This window comes from Moschus berezovskii, chromosome 16 (assembly GCF_049115385.1).
Source record: "Moschus berezovskii isolate FMDL1 chromosome 16, NW_MosBer_1.0, whole genome shotgun sequence".
Lineage (NCBI taxonomy): Eukaryota > Metazoa > Chordata > Mammalia > Artiodactyla > Moschidae > Moschus > Moschus berezovskii.
In genome coordinates, this window is record NC_142475.1 from 58,085,591 (window position 1) to 58,106,743 (window position 21,153).

Sequence of the window (21,153 nt, forward strand, 5' to 3'; positions counted from 1 at the left end):
AAAATGACCCTCAGTTGAGAACCACTTCCTGAGAAGTTTCTGTCATATCGGAGTATCCAGTGGGTTTACTCCAGTTAAGATTAAAGGCTCAGAAACAAATCCAACGACAATGTGGAGGTTATTCCAGAAAGCAAGGGAAGGGTTGTCCAGTGGGAGGGAATGTGTTAATCTGTTAACATAACCCATCATAGTATCAGAATTAGGGAGAAAACTGGAATGATCATCTTCATAGATGCAGAAAAGGCATTTGACAAAATTCCGCATCCACTGATTAAAAACAGTTAAGCAGAGTTTGATGTGTACATCTTTAAGACGAGAAACAAAATATGTGTGTTTCAGCTCAAAAACTGACATCTTCAATTTCTCGTTAGATTTGGGAACAAGATGAGGATGCCCTAGGGGCTCTGGTCTTTGAACAACTTGGGAGGCCTCAGCTGGTATGTTGGAGAAGGTAGAGTAAATAGAGACCTAAGAATCAGAAAAGAGGAAATGAAATATCTCTGTAGATACAGGATTATGTTTTTAAAATTTAAGAATGAATGAAAATCTACTACACATGAGAAGCAGTATATTAAAACATTAATATACAGTAATCAATAGCTTTTATAGAGAAAGAACCTAGAACAAAAGAATAGAGACTTAAATGTGAGAAAAGAGATAGTTTACAAATACCAGAAGAAAACAGAAGTGAATCTATTTGTAACTTGAGAGTGTGGAGAACTTTCCTAATGATAACTCAAAACCCAGATTCAATTAGGAAAAAGATCGAAAACAAATTAACCACATGAAAAACATTTTTAAAATCTTATGTAAAAGAACTCATAGAGGGGCAAATGACAAAAAAAACAACAACACTATTTTCAGTCATATCGTAGAAAAAAGGTGAATATCTTAATGTTGTAAAAGGCTTCTTCTAGAAATACTGATGAAAAAGATTAACAGCCCAATATGCAAGAGATAAGAAAGGTTTGAAGAAAAAGAAATGCAAATGACCTTGACTATCTGAAAGCGTGATCAGCCTCACATGTAATAAATGTAATTAAAACTAGACAGAGACAGAATTTCTTACCTATTCGACTGGCAAGAATCCACAAGTTTGACATCATCTCTGCTGGAGAGGCTGAGTAAATAGGCATTCTCATACATTGCTGGTGGGAGTGCAAAACAGTGTGACCTTTATGAAGGGGAATCTAGCAATATCTACTGAAATTACACATGTGCTTCTTTTTCCATTAACGAAACAATCCCACCGTTAGAAAACTGTCCCAAGGTTATACAGACAAAAGTGAGGGACGGTGTCTACACAAGGCTGTTTATTACAACTCTGTTAATGTAGTATGTGAAGATGGAGTGTGTGTGTGTGTGTGTATACACCAGTAGATTGATGCAGAAATAATTCCAGATATGTGTGTATACATGGCTGGTATCCATGCATGTATTTCTTAGCTTGTTGTGCTTAGAGGGCCTAGAAACAGTGACCCCAACTGGCAATGAACACACCTAGCCTCCAGGTCTCGGTTTCTAACAGGATTCTCCAAGAAGAGGAACCAGGGTCCCTTGGAAAAAGTGGTTGACTTCAGGGAAAAGGCAGAAATTACATAAGATGATCCTGGAGCATTTTGTAGTTTTAGAAAGTAACAACAAAGTGCTCCACAAAAGTAAAACAGAAGTGTGTCAAAATGACACAGGAGACAACCCAGAGAGTTCCTAGCCTTTCCCTTCTCCAGGGGATCTTCCCAACCCAGGGATCAAACCCAGGTCGCCTGCATTGCAGGCGGATTCTTTACCAGCTAAGCTACTAGGGAAGCCCAAGAATACTTTGGTGGGTAGTCTATCCATTCTCCAGAGGATCTTCCCAACCCAGGAATCGAACTGGGGTCTTCTGCATTGCAGGCGGATTCTTTACCAGCTCTGCTACCAGGGAATTCCCTAGAGAGTTCCTAACGGCTCCAAACTGGAACAATTTGAGTAACAAAGTAAATCATGATAGTATTGGACTAAAAAATTGGACTCAAAGCATAGGGTAAATATCTCTGCATCCATACTGATAAATGATCGAATAAATAGTGGAAAAGGAACAGTTCTTACCTACAGAAGAAAGAATGAGAGAAATAGAAAGTAACCATTAGAACACCACAGTAATAATTACAGTAGCCAAGGTCCATGGATGAATGTCAGAATTAGTCAGCTGAAGTTTTGAGGAGAAATAGAGTACTGATGTAACCTAAATATTGCTCCCTAAATAATTATGAATTATAAAGGGAAAAGTAGTAACATCACAGTTCAGATACCTGGCCGACACCACCGTAGCCACGCAACCGAGGTCAGAGCTCTCGGTAGTAAGACAGAGTGGCATCATGTACCCCACGATGTGATGTGATCAGAAAGTCCGTCACCTCACGGTGCTGTTCCAACAGTCCTCGGCCCCTGCCTAATCATAAGAAACCATCACAGGTATCCAAACAGTGTGATGATGTTGATAGTCAGATATCTGACCGGCTCGCCTCAAAAGTGTCTGGAGGACTGTTGGAAGTCGGAGGAGACTCTGGAGACAGGAGCACTCCATGCACGGTGGGATCCTGGATTGAATCCTGGAACAGAAAAAGGACCCCAGTGGAATCTGGTCAGAGCCCGTAGTTTGGTTAATGGTACTGAACCAATGTTCATTTCTTGGTTTTAATCACTGTGCCATGGTTACGTCAGATGTCAACAGGAGGGGAAGGGTATGTGGGAACCCTTTGTGTTATCTTTGGGACTCTTGTAAATGCGAAATTATTCCAAAGTCAAATAGTTATAAAAAGGGGAAAAAAAAGCAGGGACATCCTGAGATGGAGGGGACAGAAGAGAACCTACACTTGTCTTAGCAGACCTAGTGTACAGATTCAACTCTGGTTTCATATAACAATAAAAGCAAATCAAACTTTAAAAAAGCAAGCCCTGAAAATTGAGAGTAGAATGAAATCAAGGATCTAAACTGTATGTCAAAGCGGTGGCAGAACTACATAGAGAAGAACTGCTCTAAGAGATTTTAAGATAGAAATTGGATTGTTCCTTCCCATAGAACCTAAGGGCGAAAGGAACTGGCAAAAAAACATACTGTTCTCAGTTATTCTACCAGCAGTGGTTGATATTGTTAGTCTAAAGGCTGTTGTTAGTATTTGCAGAGTGGAGTGAAGCACTTCAAATGTGTTTAAATCCATGAGTTTATAATAATCCTGGGAGAAAACTTCTAAGTTACTTTTGCAGAGTAATAGTGAATCAACTCTATTTTGATAAATAAAATTGTTACTTTGGTAAGGCTCAGAGTCGAACAATTATCCTACCTCATCTAAACAAACCGTATCTCAGAATAACTGAATGTTGGAGGAGAGAGGTTTCTTTGTGTAGAAGTATTCCAGCCAACAAGTGAAGATTTTCATGACTCTGTTTTACAACCCTCCACTGGCATCATGGGTCTAGCGATGACCGTCAGTCTCCTGCCAGCACAGTAAAAACAGACGCTCACTCACGGAGTGTCTCCTGATGGAAGTACACAGTATTACTGTGGAGTCCTCTTGCCGTAAAGGGAACTGATCACCTGATTAAGCTTCCACGTCTGAATGTCAGTGTACTGGAAATACAGTGGACAGGGAACACACTCAGTGATTCCCTGGTAGTGCAGACAGCAGAATCCAGGCTGTTGGAAACTGACGGCAAGTGACCACTTTTCACAATGAAACTATAAGCAGAAGAGAAAGTCAGAGTGGAAGGAGAGCCTATGAATGCAAGTCTTATGAGACTTTTATCAGATGGTTCTAATATATGGATTTCAATAACTTAAGTACGACTTGTAGGATTAAGTTGTGAAAAAATGAATTGGGGAAATCAGAACACCGCTTAGGGATGTGAAGACATTCAGGAATCACTGTTAAGTGTTTTGAGTGTGATGGTGCTGTTGTAGTTCTGGTTTGAAAGAGTTTTATCTTTTAGAGGTGCATTCTGAAATATTTAAATTGATATGACGTCTGCATTTGCTTCAAAATCAAATAGTAGTGGGGGCATTGGCAAAAGAGGACTGGCCATGAGATGGTGACTGTTGAAGAGGTGCTGTGAGCATGGAGGTTTGCTTCTCCGTCTTGTGTGTGTTTGACATTTTCTGTAAGAAAATTTAAGGAATGTGGACTTTGACAGACTTCCTTGCAATTTCCTGGCTCTTCCTGTAAACAGTTTGACCTTGAGCCATTGTTTGTCAAACCTCTGTGACCCCTGTGTTCTAATGTCTATGGTGAGGCTCCTGCCACCCAAGAGGTCAAAAGGATTGAGAGACAGGATGTGTGAAATGTCAGGGTTACTGTCTAGTCCCTGGCAGGTCCGCGGTAAACAGCTGCTGCGGTTGGTGGCGGGGGCGATGGTGTCAGCAACATCACCATAGCATGCCCATCTACGGAAATCCTCTGGTGCTTCGAGTCCGTGCTTGCAGGGCTTTGCTCTCTGTTAACAAATAGACACAGAATACCGGTTCCTGATGTAAACACCATCTCTTCCGGCCAGCTGGTCCTTCTGTTCATGCAGTCATGCCCCTCTCCTCTGAAGACGTGGCTTCTTACAGATCTCGACACCTTCAGCAGAGCTGTGACTCTACAAATACAGTTGACACAAAGTCACACACTAGACTCCAGAAGTGCAACAGTTGAGCAGCCAAGAAGCTGGCCAGGGGTGGTCCCCGAGTGATGACAGGCTGCCTGTTCTAGCAGTCACGCTGTCGCCAGGCTCCTGGAGTGCCCTGTAAAGCACCGCCTTCCCACAGATGGTTATCACACAGAGTACCCCAAAGCCGGGGAGCCATGCCATGCCCTTCCTGTTCATCACAGGCTGAGATCCAATCTGCGTTGGCCACAGTGTTGCCTAATGGTACTTATAAGGAAGCATGCTTCTTTTTGTTCATTTATGCGCTCATCAGATACTCATTGGGTGTCTTACTAAATGTCAGACTGTAAATGAACTAAATGAACTTGACCACTTGGCTGTAAAAGAATAATCACATTCGATTCTGAGCCTTTGTGAATAGCTGATAAGTGCTTACAGAGTGTGATAACTTTGGCTCCTATAAGTTGTGTATAAAATCTCCTTTCATTCTTCTTTATTGGTGACATTCATGCTTGCCTGCCTTCCAGTGCCAGGAAGAGGTGATAATGAACACCTAGTTCATGTGAAATGTCCATCTCTCCTCTCCTTATCGGTGTGAGATTTCTGTAAATGTCCCTTTAGCTTCTCCTTCTCTCGTGGGGTCCTGATTCTGCACAGGTGTATCTTCTCTGGTCAGTTGCATTTGTCATACCCATCCTGTAAAAATAAAAAGAGCCGCAGGCTGCACGAGCAGCTGAGATCTGCTGAGATCTTGCTGTGTGCCGGGACCCATGCTCTAAGCTGGCCAGCCATTGTGGTGACTGGTCCTCTCCTCCCGTCCACCACCACCACCGCTGTGCCTCCCTCTTGACCTCATGGCAGGAGGCCCCGGGCACAGGGGATCAGAGCAGTGTTGGTGGCAGTGGGAGGAGCAGAGCACACACGAGGGTCTCTCTGTGCGTGTCTCATCTCTCACTGTGAACAACATCCTCTGTTCCCTGTGGCAAGAACGTGTCACCAGAGGCTTTCTTCCGAAGCTGGTTTTCTTCTCGGCACTTGGCACAGAGGTTTCCTCTTTGGGAGATGGATTTTTATCGGAGCGCTGGTTCCTCAGGGGTGCCAGGCAAGTGAGCTGCTGCAGATGCATTGCTGGTGTGTGTTTGTTTTGTCTGAATCCATTGTCCCGGGGCTTCTGGGGACCTTCTAGAGGATCTTCTAGGCGGTCCCATCGATGATTCTGTGTTTTCATTTAGCCAGCAGCAGAAACTCCCGAGGAGCCCTCCACCCAGTACCTGCACATCGCAGAAGCTGAAGAGGACGTTCAGGGCACACAGGCAGCCGTGGCCGCCCTCCAGGACCTGAGATACACCTCGGAGAGCGGTGAGAGCGCCCCCTGCCTCCCTGACACCTTAGAGCTGGTCTTTGGCAGGCTGAGTGGATGAATGAACTTGTGAATGAGTGATGTCCGTTGGTTGATCTCCTTCAGCTGCATTGTGCCCTCAGGAGTGGTCTAGTTATCAGGTTTGGAGGTAGAGCTCTCTTGCAGAGTATTCTAGAACAGAGCTGCAGGTGAAGTGGTGCCGCTAAATGTTGTTGCCAGATGTCCACGCGTCTCTCCCTTCCAAGTGCTAACCCAGGCCCAACCCTGCTTAGCGTCTGAGATCAGACAAGATCGGGCGTGTTCATGGTGTATGGCAGTAGACTCTGAGCAGCGTGTAGGAAGACGGGTCTTACAGTCCTCACTTCACAAGAGGCAGGAGACTTCCTCCTTGTAAATGATTGGCTGAGGCTCACCCACTTCTTGGGCGTTGGAGCTGGTCTTGGAATCTAGGTCTCCTAACTTCTTGTTGGAGCACCATCCCTGATCCAGGCTCCCTCGAGTCATCTGTTCTGGGGGGCTTGTTCCAGGGTCTACAGGAGGCACACAGGGGGCGTGGCTGAGACCGAGGGCCAGTCTGCCAGCCTTCCTAATGGCCCCTTATGGACCTGTGAGCCCAGGACTGTCTGCTGTCCAGTTCTTCTGAAAAGCCCCAAGTCAGGATCTTCATGTCAGATGTCATCATTGTCAAATGTTAGATCAATTTAAAAAACAAACCACTGTGCCAGTCTAGTGGCAACTGGGGCATTGGGCTGAGAACACTTTTTCTTAATGCTCTTTAAAAAACAGGAACAGAAGGCAAGTTAATGTAAGGTGCCGCAGCGCTCTGTGTATGGTGGCACAGAGGCCAGGCAGGTGGGATTAGAGGAAGCGCGTGGTAAAGTCAGAAGGTGACAGGAGATGGGAAATCACCATTTCACCGAGCTCTTAGTCCCTAAGCCCCAGGTGGTAAGGAGGGTGCACAGAGCGTCCTGTGAGCCGCTGTCTTTGGGGAAGATCCGAGGCCAGCGCTGTGCATACCGCCTGATGAGCTGGGGTGACCCGGGAGACACCCCACAGCCTGTGAGAGTGGTAGCCCCTGCAGATGGCGCGTCCGGGCCCCACCATCAGTGCGGTTCCCAGTGCTGACGCCATGTCTGCTCGTTTCCTTCCCTCTCGTGCAGTGACCTCAGCTGGTGCGCACGCTGGGCGGGCCAACCGGGGACCCCACGCACACCCTCGCTCGCTCCTGTGACAGGTTCTCTGTGTCTCCTCCTGGCTGTTAGGAAACCATGCAGCTCAGCAGCTGGGCCTCCGCCCTAGGTCGTGGCCTCCCTGCACTGTGTCTCCGGCCCCCTCGGATCTGTACCCGCCTCGGCCAGACTCTGCACGTCTCAGCACGAACTGAGTCTGTTCCTCCCCCACCCAGCACTTTTCCTACCAATGGCATCTTCATCCTCAGGGTTCAGGCTGTGTGTCACCTCCCGGGAGCCCACCTGACTGTCCTGCAGAGCTCCCTAGTCACCCCCCTGATATGAAACTGGTCCGGGGCTGGAAACAGTGGCTTACCGTCTGTCTGGGTCACCTGCGAGCCGCGGGAGGAGAAGCGGAGAGGCAGCGTTAGGTCTCTGTCTGTGTTCCCCCTGGGAACCGTGCTCCTGGCTGACACTTGGGGCTTGACAAACGGTCATTAACAAAGGAAATGGATGAAGAATTAAAATCTTCCTTCCGTGCGTTTTTTTAAGGGTCAGTGTTTTGTTTCGTGTTTGGCTGTTTAGAATGGTTGGCTGCAAGGCACGCCCTCCCCCGTCCCCCAGGAGTGTGTGTATCAGTTTGTGTGTGAGGTGTGTGCAGGGGACGCTAGGCCTGTGCGTGGTGAGCCGGTGCCCATGTCGGTGCTTCAGCTGTGTGCCCCGTCCTGCCCTCCGTGTGGAACACAGTGAATCCCCTTTTCTCATCTCTTAATGATTCACATTGGAACGAGGCCCACAGAAAGCTGTCCAGGAGGATGTAGACGTCGGAGGAGACTTCGTACTATTATGCTAACCTGGAGACCAGGCAGTAATTTCCCTCCTGGTGAATTAACGATCGGGGTCAGAGTGGCGTGTTCAGGAGAGCTGCAGATGGCCAAGCATATGGCGAGAGCAGGCAGGGTGCGCTCAGTAGATGTCCTGATGATGTCTGTTCCAGGCTTGTGAGATGAGTAAAAGAGAACCCTGAGCTTCCGTTGGTTTAGAAGTCTAAAGACCACCAACTTGATGACTGGGACGTCGTCGCGTGTCCTGCCCGTATCCTGTGTAACTTATTGGCTCATGCTCACTGGCCGCCTCCCACCGTGCTGGAGGGAAACCAGCTCTGTGGTGTGCTTCCCAGGAGTTACGTTCTGAGAGGCAGCCCTGTGTCCACAGGTTTGCATTCAGAACATCCAGGCTTGAGCCCTGGCCTTGTGGCGTAGCCGATCCGATGGCCCAAGGCAGGTCTCTTCGATTTTTTGCAGTGAAGTGACTAATCTATAAAGTGGGGTATACCACCACAGTGTCATCTCCTCACAGGTTGTGTGGAGTTTGGAGATGTTCTTACAGGGAGCGTGTTGTGAGCTGTGACGTACCACACGCTTTGTTTCTGTGGTCACAGGGAGCGCTTACTGAGAATGCGTGCATCCTTGGAGAAGGCACCACCCAACCATGGCCTCTAGGAAGGGCTGCTTCTACGTTCAGTGACCTTCACCGCCCTTGGACTTAACCGTCTTCTGTTTGCTTCTTCCCGCACAGGTGACCGACTTGACCCCACGGCCGTCAACATCCTCCAGCAGATCATCGAGCTGGGCACCGAGACCCATGACGCCACCGCTGTTGCCTCGGTGGTTGCCATGGCACCGGGGACCGTGACCGTTGTGAAGCAGGTAGGACCCTCCCGTCGTCCTTAAATATGGTCTCCTCACACTGCCGCAGCCTCTGCGCCCTGCCCCCTTTGATTTTCAGGGCTTTGACCTACCCGAGGGGGAATCTGGAGTGAAACTGATCCAGTCTCACACATTCTCATATTCTTCTTTTAAGTTATTTATTCATTCATTTTTGGCTGTGCTGGGTTTTCGTTGCTATGGCTGGGCTTTCTCTAGTTGCAGCGAATGGAGGCTACTCTGTCTAGTTTCAGTGCGAGGGGTTCTCACTGTGACGGATTCTCTTATTGCAGAGCACGGGCTCTAGAGCATGCAGGCTCAGTAGATGCAACTTGCTGGCTTAGTTGCCCTGCGGCATGTGGGATCTTCCTGGGCCAGGGGTTGAACCCGTGTTCCCTACCCTGGCAGGCTGATCCTTAAATCCCCGGACCACCAGGGAGGTCCCATTCTCTTTCTCTTATTATGGGATTGATTGTATCTGCAAGAGCTCCATATGTTGGGGCTGTGATACCGGGGAAGGTGCATCACACCTTCCAGAATGAAGTTCCAGAAACTTCATTCCTTTCCTTTTAATGAAAGGAATCCCTGAGTGAAACGAATGTGATGTGGACGGGTCTGGACACATCTGTGGTCAAAAGCAGCCTTGGTGCCTAAGGCACGAGGTCAGTGGAGCAGGGGGACCATGGGGACCACCAGAGGAGCCAGGAGGGTTTCCAGGGGCCTGGCCTTTTAAATACTAGACATCAGCTGCTGGAATCAGCATAGGGAATGGCTGAACTAAGCTGATGGGGAGAAGATGGCCACTGTTTGTGTAAAAGGTACTCCACTTATTGATAGCTGTTATACCGTTTGGCTCATTTTTCCTCCTCCTACCCTCCGAGGAGACTTCACCATCTGTGAGGATGCGGGGTGCGTCACGATCGGGTCATCCTGTTTGTCTATCCGGACCTGTCTCTCTACTGCCTCCGGCTTCACTCTACAAGACTTGTAAACTGGCTTACGCAAATGCTTAAGGAAACCAACACAGCAAGCACGTCAGAACCACGGCTGACCCAGGGTGTGTCGTTTAGAATCAGAGTTCAGGTTCGTGGAGAAAGTTGAATGGTAGAGCGTAGCATTTTACATGGTTACCCGTTGTTTCAGCGATTCACTCAGGAAGCGTTTAGTGAGTGCTTGCAGTGTTCTCATTGCTGGCTCTCCAGGAGAGAACCGACATTTGCCATCAAAGTGGTTGCTCCGGTGGGAAAAAGATCAATAAGACAGAGAGGTTGTCACAGGGCGAACAAGGGCAGTGGGGAAGAGCACAATCAGAAAGGGGAGGGACGGGGGCTGGGGGAGTGGGCATGGGGGCTGGTTCATCAAGCGCTCTTGGGGCAGGGCTCTGACATTTGCCCTGAGACCGGGGCGAGGCGTGCTTCACGAGAACGATCCAAGTTCTACTGTACATGTGGTACCAAGTTTGATAATAACAAGAAGGAAGCGTGAAACAGTTAACAGTAGAAGAGGTAAGGTTTTCTTGGCAAATAACAATTTCTTAACGCGGCTCTCCTCTCCCTGAGTGATGTGTTGTTTGTGAGTTGCCTCCGATGACTTGGTGGACTTCCCAGTGCTGCCCCCCTGACTGCCCGCCCACGCCCCCTCCACCCCGTGAGGTGCGCCCAGGCACATGCAGGGAGTTCAGGCTGTGGGGCTCCCAGCGGAATTCGTGCAAGCGGGCTCAGCTCTGGATTTCTGGCTCCTCAGACGAGACTCAGTGCATCTAGATGATTGTTTGGATACTCCACGTGTTCACGCTCCTCTGTTAGGATGCCGTCTCTCAGTGCGGCCCTGGGCAGAGGTCAGACAGGACAGCAGGAGTTTGCTGTTTCAGGCTGCAGGGGCCGCGTGTTCTGCATTGTTGGGAGCAGATTCATAACGCCTCTGGGCCAAACGCTCTCTCAGCTTTTCTTTGAATTTGTTAGATTGCAGTCCTCAGTATGTCTCGTAATCTCTTCTGAAACTCCTCGTCAGTATCGTGGCGTGTGGCATCCCTAGCCAGACCCAGCCACTTCGGGAAGGGCATCAGGGGACCTTTGGCTGTTGCGGGCACGCCAGATCCTTTGGAGAACTGCAGGGAGGCGCCACCATTGTGACTCACGACTTCCTTCTAGGAACAGGATGGATTTGCTGCTCCCTGGAGACATGATTTATTGTGCGTCGCAGCGGAGTGGTGATACGCGAGGTTGCGGGTGGAGGAGATAGCTTAGCTGTGTCCAAGGCGTTAGGGTGACAGCATGACAAGGGATAAGACCGATAAGCCTCTGGTGCAGCCCTGTAAAGAGGGATAATGTGTTTGCAGTAGTGGAAAACAGGGCACCCTTCAGTCTTTGGTTTATTGAAACCGCAGGGCTCAGAGGAGTGTCACTGTTTAACGCGGACTTGAGTCGCTGAACTTGGAAATGTTCCCTGAGGATGAGAGTCCTGTCCGCCTGGCTGGTACCTGGTGCATCAAGGGTTAACTGGGGGCGTCCCTGGTGGCCCAAACGGTAAAGAATCTGCCTGCAATGCAGGAGACCTGGATTCACTCCCTGGGTAGGGAAGATCCCCTGGAGAAGGGAAAGGCTACCCACTCCAGTGTTCTGGCCTGGAGAATTCCATGGACTACAGTCCATGGGGTCGCAAAGAGTTGGACACGACTGAGTGACTTTCACACAACATAGCTGTTTTTTAAGAATTTATTTATTTGGCCACACCAGTTCCTTATTTGCATTACACAGGATCTTTAGTTGCAGCTTGCAGGCAGGATCTAGTTTATTGACCAGGGATCAAACCCAGGCCCCCTGGGTGTGTGGCGTCTTAGCCACTGGACCACTAGGGATGTCCCAATATAGCTGTTTTTATTACAGAAATCAGTTTCTTTTTTTTTTTCTTTTAACTAAATTTTGGTTTAGGATTTTCCAGTAGAGAAATCATATCTGTTTACCGAGTGTGCTTAGGCCACTCAGATGTGAACTGTGGGGCACCTGCTGGGAATCAGTGATGTTCCCTTCACCCTGGATTTAGGATTGACTGGTTTGATATCCTTGCTGTCTAAGGTACTCTCAACAGTGGTCCATACAGGCAAAGCTTTTCTTTTCCCAGAGTCATGTACAGATGTGAGAGTTGGACCATAAAGAAGGCTGAGCCCTGAAGAATTGATGCTTTCAAACTGTGGTGCGAGAGAAGACTCTTGAGAGTCCCTTGGACAGCAAGTCAATCCCAAAGGAAATCAACCCTGAATATTCATTGGAACGACTGATGCTGAAGCTGAAGCTTTAATACTTTGGCCACCCGATGGGAAGTGCCAACTCATTGGAAAAAGACCCTGATGCTGGGAAAGATTGACGGCAGGAGGAAGAGGGGATGACAGAGGATGAGATGTTTGGATGGCATCGCCGACTCAATGGACATGTGTTTGAGCAAGCTCCAGGAGATAGTGAAGGACAGGGAAGCCTGGCATGCTGCAGTCCATGGGGCCACAGTATCTTATGGCCTCGTGACAATCCAGTGTCTTTCTGAGATAATTTGAGTGCTTTCTGCTGCGGAGGTTACCTCTAAACAGTAGGCGGCAGAGCTGATCACCCCTTGGCCCGATCGAGGAGACACATAATATTAACCTTCACACGTGTTCACGTAGCACGTTTCAAAGTATGAGGGCCTCTTTGTCAGCGGAAGGTCTTTGTTAACCAGGCTGCTGTTTACTGAGATACTCCGTTGTCATAGAGACGATTTTGAGTCACAGACTTCAGGGCGAGGTGGCAGCCGTGGGACACGCTTGTTTCTAACCGCAGGTGACATTTCCCCTCAAGGTTCAAAACTGAGAGCCACCTTGCAGGTCCTTGAAAGGGTCGTGGTTGAGGAGGGACGACCCTTGGGGGTCCTCCACTTTCATCCCCAGGTCAAGAGCGAGCAGGTGGTTCTTGTTCCTCCCCCGGGGGGTGTGGGGCTCAGTACTGACTGTGGTTCGCAGACTCTCTGTGGACAGGCCTGTGTCTCTGTCCCTGCTCCTGCGTCTCTGCAGCGCTTCCTAGAATTGCCCCTCTCCTGCTTTTGTTTCCCCCTACGTGCTGGAGGCTAAGACTGCCCCAGACCTGCAGGCACTCACCCATTTCCCTGTGTAGACCCTCAGCCTGGCACGGCCCAGAATGATGCTGCCACCATCCCGTTCAAAATCCCAAGTGTTCTTCCCACTTGCTTTTACTGCTGATTAAAAACATAGACAAAAATCAAACCTCAAAGCAGAAGTTCCAGCTTTGTCAAAAACACCCCACCTCTCAAGGGTGCTTTTTCCCACCCCCTGTCACCTCCGGGCAGATCTCCTGTGGTGGCTGGCACTAGAAGCCGAGGTCAGTACGTGCCAGCCTGGAGGAGCGGAACCTGCCCAGCCTCCCGTGCAGGCTCAGCAGGCAACCCAGGAGGCAGTATCCATAGCAGGTCTGGCTGGAAGAGGTACGTTGGTTGGCAGCCAATGCTGGAACTGCTGTCTGTTATTTGCGGTTCATTATTTTGGTGAGGAAATGCTGTCCACTCCTGTGGCCGTCCTTGTATGTCAGTTGCCTGTTTTCAGGGAAACTGGGGTCCAGCCTGTCCTGTTTTTCGTGTAAGGCCCTGAGTCACGTGGTCCCCGGAGCCTCTTTCACGCCGTCCATCTGTATGGGGGCATCTGGTGGGGAGAAGCCACCCTTTGGAGGGGACTCCTCAAGTGCAGCCTCTGAGTGGGGTCCTCGCTGCTGTGGTCCATCCTCCAGGGGAGCCCAGGACGGGCCTCCTGACCCGCTGGGGGCAGGTGTTGAGCATCCTCATAAGATTTGCGGCAAAATAATGGGGGGAGGGGCCTGGAAGGTCGTTAGTGTGAGGGAACAAAAGCTATTTTCATTACTACTTAAAAACAGTCACTCCGTCCCCTGAATTTGATCTCTTCGCTCTCACCGAGAGGCCTGATGCAAGAATCACGTCTGCGTGAGATGCTCTTGTAAACCGTGGCGATCACAGGAGATCCCGGCGCCTGCGTTGCCCTAAAGGGAGACTGAGTTGAGGTCACCTTCTGCCCACAGACGCGGCTGGGCAGAGCCACCCTGTTCTCTTACCGCTTTAAGCTCCAGTAGTCTGGGAATTAATGAGTGTCCTTTCCTCATTCCTGCAGAGGCTCTGTTGGACTCACACCGTAAACAGACCTCTCCCCAACTCCCCTGAACGTAGGGAAATAACAGGAGAGCCACCCCTGCTTTTCTCTTCATTCCCATCTCTCCTCAGAACCTTCTCTGTCTTCAGATCACTTGCGTGTGAGCGCGGGAGACGTCGTAACCACAGATTTTTATTCTTTTCCTTGTCGCCAAACCCTGGCACCTTCAGTTAACTGTCTGTTCTATTTCCCCAATCCAGTGGCTTTACCACCCCTGTGGTTCATCTAAGGCTCTTTACAGCAGAGGGAGACTGTATGTAGTGTCGGAAGAACTGATGGTAGCTGCAGCCTCGCTCCTGTGGAAGCACTGCCAGTGTTTCTGGGCATCCTCCCCATGGGGTGGGAATGCCCTGCACCCTCCCACGCTCGCTGACTCTGCAGGGTAATGGCAGTCGCGATGGATTCGTGCCTTGGGAAGGCCCATGTCGGGAAGCCACCTGCCTTCTGTGGGCTGTCAGATTCGATGCAGACTGCAGAACGGAGGGCATCAGCGTCCCTGTGCTTGCTGACCCTCGGAGGATCGAATCCTGGGTTCTCTGTTAGCGGTGGAAGCGATGGCAGCCATCCACATAGACGTCTGCCTCTTATCCTATGATTCCCAGCTCTTCTCATCGTTACATAAATGGGGAAGTCTCACCAACTCCTTTCTCTGTTTCTTCCTCTTCTCATAGCACTTCCCATGAGAGCCAGTTTTCACCAGCGTGTTTTGGTGGGTGAGGTCTGGCTCCTGCCTAAAGAACTTTGCGGCACAATTTATTTGGTCCTGGGGCTCTGTCAACTTGAATTACATCAGGCGTCTAATTACACACACAGGTAGCCTCTTCAAATATTTGCTCACTTCACATTCCTTGTAGAGTGCCTGCCACCGAGCCGGGTGGTGACCTTCAGCATATAGATCCAGACCGTTCGCTCGGGGTCTTGACTGCGGGTTACCCTCTCGGTCACATCATTCCAGCTGCTGTCCTTGCTGAGCCTGCCTTAGTTCTCCCTCAGCCATTTCAATCTTTGTCTTTGTCTTAAATACAACTTCCCTCAGTGATTTCCGCTTCTGGTATGATGTCTGAGGCTGATATTCACGAGTGCTTCCTTTCATGGCTCTTTTACGACTTGCTGAGCCCTCCTGTTCCATGGCAGTAACTGAAAATTCCATCTCTTTGTGAAATTTTAAAAGTAAAAGTAAGTTCCATTATACATCCATGATCATATGGGAAATTGCCTGAAAAAACAGAGAATAAAAGCTTTTCTGTACTCCATCCTGACACTCTTTTTTAAGTAAGACATTGTTAGATGACCTGAAGGTGTCCGTCATTGAACCCTGCTTCTTTTACCCTTTTCCCTAAGACCCAATTTCCTCTTGTGCCTCAGAAGCTGCAGCTCGGTTGGTGCAGTTTGCAGAATCCCACTTTATTTGAGTGTTAATACTCTTGTGTTTGAGGTTTCCCTGGTGGCTCAGTGGTAAAGAACCCTCCTGACGATGCAGGAGATGCGGGTATGATCCCTGAGTCGGGAAGATCCCTTGGAGAAGAAAATGGGGACCCACTCCTGTATTCTTGCCTGGGAAATCCCACGGACAGAGGAGCATGGTGGGCTACAGTCCATGGGGTTGGGTTGCTGTGAGTCAGACATGACTTAGCAACTTAACAACAACCCAACTCTCGTGTTTATTACTGTTTGCTCGGGTGCCCGTTTCCTGATCAGCATCCTTGGCCAGGGCAGCTGGATTTTAGCTGCCTCCTCCTGTCCCTGTGGCATCCCCTTGCTGGCTGAGATCTATCGATCTGCTGCAGGTTTGGGGCAAAGGCAGGGCTCTGATGGGAAGAACCAGGGCTGCCGTCACCATCCAAAGGGGGTCTGGTCCAGCCTCAGGCTCGGCCAGTGCTGCTGCAGGCTGGTTCTTGCTTGTCACTCCCACCCGGGCGGGAGCACCCATCTTAGCCCAGGAGTTCCCCCTGCCTCCTGTCCATCTAGTAACTGCAGCTCTCCACTCCTGCTCCTGGGAGTCTGTCTTCCCTCCTCGGCCTCTCTCACCCCCACGTCTGATCCATCAGCAAGTCCTGTCCCCGCTGTGGGCGCTCCCTTCATAAGTTACCTTGAATTGTTCCTCTGTCCCCAGGCCGCCACCCCCATCAAGCCCTGACTACGCAGAATGTGGTTCCCGGGCCAGCAGCATCAGCATCAGGGAGCTTGTTAGAAACACAGACTGTCTGGGCCCCCTCAGACCTGCCGAATCAGAGTGTCGTGGAGCCCAAGGAGCTCCGCCCTGAGATGTCAGCCTCCCTTCCTGGTCACAGACCTGGCTCTTCACCAGGCTGCATACTTTCTCTCCTGCGGCTCTAAATTCGAGTTTTCAAATAAGAGTGATCTTTTCAAAACGTGAATCAGAGCCCGGCATCCCTGGGGAACCAGACCCCGGACGCTGAGCTGGGTGGGCTGGGGTGCCTGTGCTGGGGCAGCCTGTGATTTCCAGTTGCTGTGGATGCCCTGCCCGGGGAGCCTCAGGCCCTGAAGATGGAGCCCGTCCCTGGATGAGCAGTGCACAGGGGGTCTCCTGAGAAGCCCATTTCAGGGGTCACCCCAGGCCAGGTCACAGTGGGTGGAGAAGAATGCAGCTGGTAGTGCAGTAAGCAGCTGAAAGGGAGCCAGACTGGCTGCACTTGACCCTGTGTCATTCCCATAATAGCGTGTGGCCTGGGGCAAAGCCCTTCTCCTCTCAGAAATTCTGTTGTTTCATCTGTAAAGTGGGAAAATAATAGAACCTACCCTGTGGGGCTGATGTGCGGGTTATATGTAATTATGCAAATAAAGCAGCTGGCGGGGTGCCTGGCTCTGGTTGAGTCTAATCTTAGCTCCTGTCATAGGAGTGACATAGCTCCTTAACTCCAATCTGAGCTCCTGGAAGTCAGCCATAACTGTTTTTGCTTCTGGAAGCTTCTGTGCAGCAGGCAGGTTCCGATGCAGCCATCCAGGCCCCGTGCTCAGCAGTACGAGTCACAGCGTGGATGAAATGCCTCCTGCTATGTAGGAGAGTCTGTTGCCTGGTCCAGGAAGATGGCTGCATCATGTTCACGGCTGGAGACAATGTGACCCCCTCTGTCCCACGTGCCCTGGTTGTGACATTTGGGGTCACCCCCCTGGAGAGTGGAGAAGGGAATGGCAACCCACTCCAGTATTCTTGCCTGAAGAATCCCATGGACAGAGGAGCCTGGCAGGCTGCAGTCCATGGGGTCACAGAGTCGGACACGATTGAGTGACAAACATACACACATCCCTGGAGAAGGCCCTGGAGGAGGCTGATATGGACAAGCTGGTGCCAAGCAGCATCATGGGATTTCCTGCCCAAAGTAGCAGGGAGTTGGGTGGGGGGCTCTGAGCCAGAAGGGGCACCTGACTTCAGCTCAGGGCCAGAGAGACCCCAGGTGGGCAGATCTCCCTACTCAGAGAGTGAAGTACAGGAAGGAAAGGAGCTGTGGCCTGACGAGCAGGAGGCGGTGTCCGTGTGGGGTTTCCACCCAGGGTCTGGGGCTGCTCACGTCAGTGCACATGGCGGGCATCAACCTCGGAGCTGCACTGGCCTCAGACTGAGGCTCTCACAGTCCCTGACTCTGTTCTTAGACCTACTTTGTTGCCAACGAACCTACCTGGCTGAGTTTGAAGAGTGATTTAGGTGGTTTATGTTTTGTTGTGATTAACATTCTTTAAACAGGATACTCTGACAAACGGAGACATCATATTAGACCAGTGGAGGCATCACTTGCTGGCAGAGATAGTCAAAGCTATAATTTTTCCAGAAGTCACGTACAGATATGAGAGTCGGACCATAAAGAAGGCTGAGTGCAGAACAATTGATGGCTTTCTAATTGTGGTGCTAGAGGAGACATTTGAGAGTCCCTTGGATTGCAAGATGAAATCAGTTAATACTAAAGGAAATCAACCCTTCATATTTATTGGAAGGACTGATGCTGAAGCTAAAGCTCCAATACTTTGGCCACCTGATGCCAAGAGCCAACTTACTGGAAAAGACCCTGATGCTGGGAAAGATCGAAGACAGGAGAAGGGGGCGACAGAGGATGAGATGGTTGGATGGCATCGCCCACATAATGGACATGAGTTTGAGCAAACTCCAGGAGATAGCAAAGGACAGGGAAGCCTGGTGTGCTGCAGTCCGTGTGGTCTCAGAGTCGGACACGGCTTAGCGACTGAACAACAGCAAACAGAACTTGGATGTGCTCCGTCGCTGGGAGCTGAGTCTGTCTCCCTTGGGCAGGGGTGGCGGCCCTAAAGGTCCTGGGGGAACAGGGTGTGTCCTGCCAGCTCCAAGTCCTTGTCCCCAGGGTCTCCTGGAGGCCGCCCGTCACCTGTGTAAAAGGACGCGAAGAGGAACTTCTAGAGAAAGCAGATTGTTGACTCGCAGGGAGCAGTCGCCATCACTGAGGCGAGAAGCCAGTGCCACGTCCCCGCCCCAGCATGGAGAGGGGCCCTGGGGACGGCAGAGGGAGGGGAGGAGTCCATCGGGCCCAGGTCTCCATGGAGCACCCACCCTTCAGGTCCGAGGGCTGGTGAGCGTCAGGAAGGCAGAGGTCTTTTGTCCTGAGCCACGTGCAGAGGGAAATGCCCCCCAAATGTGGTGGAGGGGGCGTCCGTGAGCACGGTATCGGGACCCCTGCCTGACCCGAGAGTGGCCCACCTGTGGACGGGCTTCCAGGCAAGGGGAGGCTTCCAGGAGAAGCACATCGCCCTTCCCCCTCCACCCGGGGCTGGGTGCCTGCCAGCGGTGCAGAGCCCAGGCATGCGTGGCATTGAGTGGAGATTAACGTATGTGTGCTGACAGGTCGCCAAAGGGCAGCATCCTGCACAGCAAACTTGTCTAAATATCAAAAGGTACTCAGAGGCAGTCAGAAGCCACTGCCTGCCCCCTCCTTCCTGTTGCTGGGAAGCTGCTCTGTTTGGGTTCCATTTGAAAATATCTCCTGCGGCAAACATCAGACTCATTTACGTCAGGCCTGTGGTAAGCTCCATGCTGTGTGCACACTGTTGGGAGGAGGGTGTGCTAATCAAGACCCGGGGGCCGGGGGGCGGGGCGTGGGGAGGTGGCAGTGGTGGGGACGCTGCCGGAGGGGCCGACCCGCCAGCAATCGTGAGCACCTCACGCCGCTTCACTCCACCCGTGCCAGGCACTGGGTCCCCGCTGTGTCTTAATTCTCGAGTGAGGCCGTGCCGCCTTCCCACTGTACCACTGCTCACAGCAGAAGGATCCTGTTTTCCTGAGCCACCTGGTCTCTTGAGATCACACCAATCTGCACTCAGATGCCTGAGAAACACAATGGGTCCTGGCCACACACTCCCGCTTTTTGCTGCCTGGGCCCCTATCTCTAACCCAGCTGCCTGCCCAGTCGGTCAGGCCAACATGCAAGCCTTTCCACGCTTATCCTGTGACGAGCTCGAGGTCTCTCTTCCTTTTCCAGGCAGAGACCTGCCCATTTCCCCCAGGGCAGGCCCCCCGTCCCGCCCCCCCAACCAAAGCCACTCTGTGCAGGAGGCTCCCCGGTGCCCTCACATCTCAGCACCGGGGGCCCAGGGTCGCCAGATGGACCTTCAGTGTCTCCGAGAGCAAGGACACACTAGTGGGGACTGTTTTTATCGAGCAGTCAGTCAGTCTTTACAACCCGGACTTTGCACTGTTTATGGGTGTGTATTTTCAGAAAAGAAGAAAGTATCTGCTGTCTTGTTGCAGCCAAGAGCAAAATACGGTGGAGGGGAGGGATGACTGCCGTTGTCTCATGAATGCGGGCATGCGTCACAGGCCTCCTCCCTTCCTCAGGGGATTCGTGCTCTTTTTTAAAAAGGCTTTAAATTTACTTTGATCTCTGGAATGGTTTCTCCCTGTCTGTGAATATCTTTTGCTATCTTTTGATATTTCCACAAATTCCTTGCACATAGTATTCACCTCCTTTTTTTTTGGTCCGCTAGATGTATATATATTTTTAGAGTTGGGAATTTATGATGCTTTTTTATAAACTGCATTCGTTTATACCTTTTCTTTCCTCTGTAAATTCAGGATCACATTTACCATTTCCCTTCAGTTCCGATTCAGGCAGCACCACACCTGACCTAGGATTGTTACAGTAAACATACTTGCTTATTAACCTTGGAAGATGGGTCTGCAGTCTCCTGTTGAGAATGCTGGAGGAAGCTCTTGCTTGGCTATAATTTAAGCAGTGAGTGAAGCCCTAATTGCTAGAAAAAAATAAGACACCTTCCCTAGAGCTTCAACACACCCGGGGAGCATTTCACCTAAAGGAACTGACCGCAGGGTTCTTTTTCATTATTGTTTTCCCGTTTGTCGTGTTTGGATTTTTGTCTGCAGCCCTCTAATTCTCCCTGTATCCTGGAGTCTTAAGAATTTCTGCAGTGCAAGGGACCTTAGAGGATGTTTGCATTCTTTTGATTCCTGGAAATCCTCTAGTGTTCAAGACCCGGGTCATCTCCTGCAGGAAACCGCTGCTGGCCACCACCTGCTCCCCACCCACCCAGCTACGCCCCACCCTAGGGGTCCAGGAGAAGTGTCCTCTCCAACCCCTCCACTGAACTAGAGACCCTTTTGTGTCTAGAACGTGGGGGACCCACGGTTCTGTCTCCAGCCTCTAGCAGAGAGTCTGACAATTAACTCTCAGCAAGAGCGTTTGAAATACAGGGGGCTGAGTGTATGACAGACAAGAGCCAGACACTTGTCCAATGACTTATTCAGTAAACTGTTCAGTCTTCAGAGGTGTCCAGACGGAGCTCACTGCTCTTTCTGCCTTGCAGAACAGGTGCTAATGTAACACGTCCCTGTTCCAACCAAGGCCGCACCTTTGCTGCCCCGCAGCCCATTGCAGGCACCTGCCCTTCAGATCTGCTACTGATTTTAAAGCTTGTTTTCATCCCTCTTCTGGTTTCTCAGTCGCTCTGGGCCCGAGTAACCTTTGTCCACCTGCCCACTGGCCACCATCGTCAGGCGATGCTCCGAGGGGCCTGAGTGCACGTGGGGACCCTGGCGAGCAGTGTTTTATGCTGCATGATCCCTTCAGAACCAGACCTTGTCTTCCTGAGGAA

General features: G+C 50.6%; 1 protein-coding gene across 2 annotated transcripts in view; it reads left to right on the forward strand.

Annotated features, from left to right (window-relative positions):
• ZFAT (zinc finger and AT-hook domain containing) overlaps nt 1–21,153 on the forward strand; it is a 145,967-nt gene that overhangs the window by 118,369 nt on the left and 6,445 nt on the right. For both annotated transcript variants that reach the window (XM_055431866.2, XM_055431869.2), the window contains 2 exons: nt 5,859–5,985; nt 8,734–8,864. In XM_055431866.2, the coding sequence (XP_055287841.1) occupies nt 5,859–5,985; nt 8,734–8,864 (258 nt within the window). The remainder of the gene's footprint in view (nt 1–5,858; nt 5,986–8,733; nt 8,865–21,153) is intronic.